This window comes from Octopus bimaculoides, chromosome 22, assembly GCF_001194135.2.
Source record: "Octopus bimaculoides isolate UCB-OBI-ISO-001 chromosome 22, ASM119413v2, whole genome shotgun sequence".
NCBI lineage: Eukaryota > Metazoa > Mollusca > Cephalopoda > Octopoda > Octopodidae > Octopus > Octopus bimaculoides.
This window is the reverse complement of record NC_069002.1, coordinates 36,559,188-36,563,607: the sequence shown is the minus strand read 5'-3', so window position 1 is coordinate 36,563,607 and position 4,420 is coordinate 36,559,188. Positions and strand designations below refer to the sequence as shown.

Sequence of the window (4,420 nt, the reverse complement as noted above, 5' to 3'; positions counted from 1 at the left end):
ATATATATATATTTATATGTGTGTGTGTATGTTATATGTTTGATGCAGGGAATCGTGAAATATTCTGTGCTCTTCTATGGCTTTTACCAAGATACTGCGACAAGGAGCGGTTACGAAATACCAGTCGCTTACCTTCTTACAGGTTTGGCTACATATCTGCTCAGTATCATTATCGTCCTTCACAAGTAAGTACTAATAATGTACTCTTTTTTTCTAAACCATTGAACCAAATATATTCAATTCTACATTCCTTTTACTTTCTTTCTTTCTTTTTATGCTTTTCAAACTCTGGGAGTGTTCACATTAAAAACTGACAAAAAACAATCATGTTCAAACGCAGTGGTTCTCAACCATTTTGGCTTTTGTGATAAATAAAAGAACTGTCACACTTTGCAACGAATGATGCAAAATAGAAGTATTTTGAAGTTTGAAAACACAAAAGTATTGTTTTGCTCGTTTGATTCTGTTTATTGTTTTATTATTTATAAACCACGCACTTTACTTGGTTCAGTTATTAGACTGCGGCCATGCTAGGGCACCAACTTCAAGAATTTTTAGTCGAATCCTAGTGCTTATTTTATTTATTTATTTATGTATTTTTAAGCCTGGTGCATATCCTATCGGTCTTTGGCCGAACTGCTTAATTACGGGGGCGTAAACACACCAATACCGGTTCTCAAGCGGTATTGGGAGAAAACACAGACACAAAGAGACACGCGCACACACACACACACACACATACGACGAGCTTCTTTCAGTTTCTGGACCGATAGAATAACTACTAGGCTTACAAAGAATAAGTCCTGGAGTCGATTTGCTCGACGAAAGGCGGTGCTCCAGCATGGCCACAGTCAAATGACTAAAACAAGTAAAAGAGTACCAAACCCACTCAGGGCTTTGGACGGCCCGGGGCTATAAGTGGAAGATATTTGCCCATGACTAAGCCCGGAACCATGTAGTTGGGAAACACGCTTCTTATCACACAACTACAAATTATGAACAGCAATACTCTTATGCATTAGTATGGATTATCTAGTCTTAATGTACACAGACATGACAGAAGTAAATAGACACCCTACAAAAACATTGTTTCATGTTTATTTTAATTTGTAAAGGTTTATATTTTTTATTAATGAAATTTTTATGTTTCAGGTTCTATATGTGATTGTTTAATGATGCCACGTACAAAAGAAGCCTTGAAAGTGTCCAAATTTCAAAAAGGCCGTACTGTGGGTCAATCTAAAGGTGGACTTAGCATAAAATAACAGAAGGACTAGGGATCCCGCTTTCTACAGTTAATAAGGGTGATTGCGCAATTCACCAGAGAGGGGGAAGGAGTTCACGTCATCTTGCCCAGGTCAACCAGGGCCTTCTGACAGGATCCTTCGCTTTGTTAAGTGAAGTGTGGAGACCTCTAGCATAGTAGAACAAGTTGATGTCAATCCCAGAACAGCTGTCAGGTATCTCTACAAACGTGGCTACTATGGCAGAGCAGCAAGAAGGAAGCCACTTCTTCAACCAGCCAATATCAAGCAGAGAAAAGATTGGGCCAGTGAAATAATGGAGTGGCCGCTAGCATTTTGGGATACTATCATATTCTCTGATGAGTCCCGATTTGCCGTATTTTCTGAAAGTGGTCAAGTGTGGATTGTTACTGCCAACAATGAAACAAGGCAGCTATTCTGTGATGGTCTGGGGAGCAATTTGGAGCAATGAACAATCAGAGCTGGTGGAGTGTGAGAGAAACATAAACTCAGATAAATACGTGTCCATATTGCAGAAAGGACTCCTTCCAATCTTCCCAAAATTTGTTGGAAGAGAATGGCATTAAAGAACTTCCATGGCCAAGCCAGTCAGCAGATATGAATCCTATTGAATACCTCCGGGGCATAATGGACAGGACATTTCGTAAAAAGAACAAGAAAGCATCGTCAAAGCCAGATCTTTTGAGATTACTGCATGAAACTTGGCAAGAAATTCCCCAAGAGAATATTCGTCATCCCTATAGGATCCTTGCGTTGAAAAATGCAAAGGGCATGTTTACTAAATATTAGATATTCACATTATAATAATTAATAAATAATTTGAATTTATAATTTCAGATTCAAATAAATTTTAATGATTATAAGGGTGACTATTTACTTCTTTTTCATGTCTGTGTATATTTAAGAACTCCAAGGTGTACTTAGACACCTCCTGCGGTGCACTGGTCTTAAAGTACATTTTAAGGAATTTACAATACACTTAGACACCTTTCGCCGACACACATGAGAATCAGTAGGCCAAGGTAACGAACGAACAATATGCCCTTATGCTTGAAAGAGATGTTGAAAGTAATAACTGTTGTTGTTGTTGCTGTTGTTATTGTTGTTGTTGCTGTTGTTATTGTTGTTGTTGCTGGTGTTATTGTTGTTGTTGCTGGTGGTGGTAGTGGTGGTGGGAGGATGTTTAGCTCAGGTTAGCCATGATCAGGTCGAACTACGATGAAATGTCTTCTGGCCGTGGGCATCACATTTTTTCTCTTTCAGTGTCTATCTAGGACTACCCTTTTTAAAAATCCAGATCCGCTCCGATCAAGGAGAGCTGTAATCAAAGGTATTCCAGCCGTGACTATGCCATCGGTTTTTTTTCAGGCATTGTGTATCTTGGACCGCTTCTTGTTGTTATTTAACCCCATGATATCAAGTAGGTCCATAATAAAAGTCATTGCAGCTGTGGTCGTTTCAGGAAAAGTGTATATGGAACTACTTGTCGTTATTTGACCCCAAGTCAACGCTGGTCAGCTAAACCCACGATCAAAACACGCCCTCCCGCAACCATTGCCGTTTTGTATTCGAAGAAATTATGTAGGACTACACTATACAATAATGTGTGCGTATGTGTGTGCATGCGTGCGTGTGTGCGCGCGTGTAAATGTCTCTCAAGCTGACATGAAAGGGAGTAGCTGAAGCCCTTTTTTATCCAGATGAAATTGCCGGGGTCTTGCGCTTTTTTTTTCTTTTTGACGTGCTTAGAATATTCTACACGCACCTCTGTGCCTGCGAGTATGATTTCCCAAGCGTGTGAACAAGTGCAGACAACCATAACTAAGATCTTATCTTACATCTTAGCCACCAAACTCAATTGCTTGTCTTGCTAAATATCGACTACGAGTGGGTACTGAAAAGTTCCTGGCTTTAAGGGTGTCGTGAAAGGCCTGGTTGGAGGCTCAACCTTCCAAATTCTTTTGCAGGGCTTAAAAAAAACTGGAGGACCACTGCGATAAGTGTGAGAATCTGAGAGGAGAATATGTTGAATAAAATCATAATTAACTGTTCCTCTTGTAGTTTCTTTTGGCCAAAGCCAGGAACGTTTCAGCCCCCCCCCTCGTACTTCTCTCTCAAATCACACCCTACCGTCTTTAGAAAGAAACCAAACGGAAGGAAGCGTTGGATAATATATGGTCCTAGATTAACTATATGAAGAGAAGAGATTATAATCACAAACACCTTTCATCGAAGCTCTACTCACCAAAGCCAGATCTGGAGTTAAACGTAAGCAACAACCACAACATCGACGACAACAACAGCCGCATAATCGGACATTACGTCATAGAATTTACAAAGTCGCTTGAGCAGCTAAAATTAATAGATAAACTCCGGTCTGGTCATTAAATGCAACCAGTCTAATATAAACAACGATGTTTCAGATTATGAAATTTAGTGATTAAAAACATACTTATACATATCTATGCGTACGTGCGTGTGTGTGTATGTGTGTGTGTGTGTGTGTGTATGTGTGCATGAAAATATGGGCGCGCGCACGCACGCACGTTTTTTAAAAATCATATCCCTTATTTCAGTCATTGGACTGCAGCCAGTCGAATGAATCAACCCCAGTGCATTTTTAAAAAAGTTTGGTGCCTATTCTATCAGTGTCTTTTACCGAACCGCTATGTTACGGGGACGTGAACAAACTAACACCGGTTATCAAGCGGTTGTGGGGGACAAACATCGACACAAAGACACAGATATATATATACGACGGGCTTCACTCACTTTCCGCCTACCAAATCCATTCACAAGTCTTTGGCTGTAGTAGAAGACACTTGCCCAAGGAGCCGTGCAGTGGGTCTAAACCCAGAACCATGTGTTTGAGAGGCGAACATTTTACCACACAGCCACACCTGCGCCTATAAATACAGACACATGAGAGGAAGAGAAAGAGGATAGTGAAATAAGTAGATAGATGCACACACACACACACATAAATACACGTACACACACACACACACACACACGTACATGCACACACATTTATAGCTTTCAAGACCTCACATAACCTGCTTCAAACTTGTCGATGAAGTTCAGTTCACTGAAAATAACAAAGTTTAGAAAGAGAGGGCGAGGAGCAAGAGAGAGAGAGAGAGAGGGAGAGAGAG

At 40.3% G+C, this 4,420-nt stretch overlaps 1 protein-coding gene across 1 annotated transcript in view; it reads left to right on the top strand.

Annotated features, from left to right (window-relative positions):
- The window catches only part of LOC106867757 (transmembrane channel-like protein 3), a 63,067-nt gene that overhangs the window by 16,667 nt on the left and 41,980 nt on the right, over window positions 1-4,420 (top strand). The window contains exon 7 of the mRNA XM_014912728.2: window positions 49-185. Coding sequence (XP_014768214.2) covers window positions 49-185 — 137 coding nt within the window. The remainder of the gene's footprint in view (window positions 1-48; window positions 186-4,420) is intronic.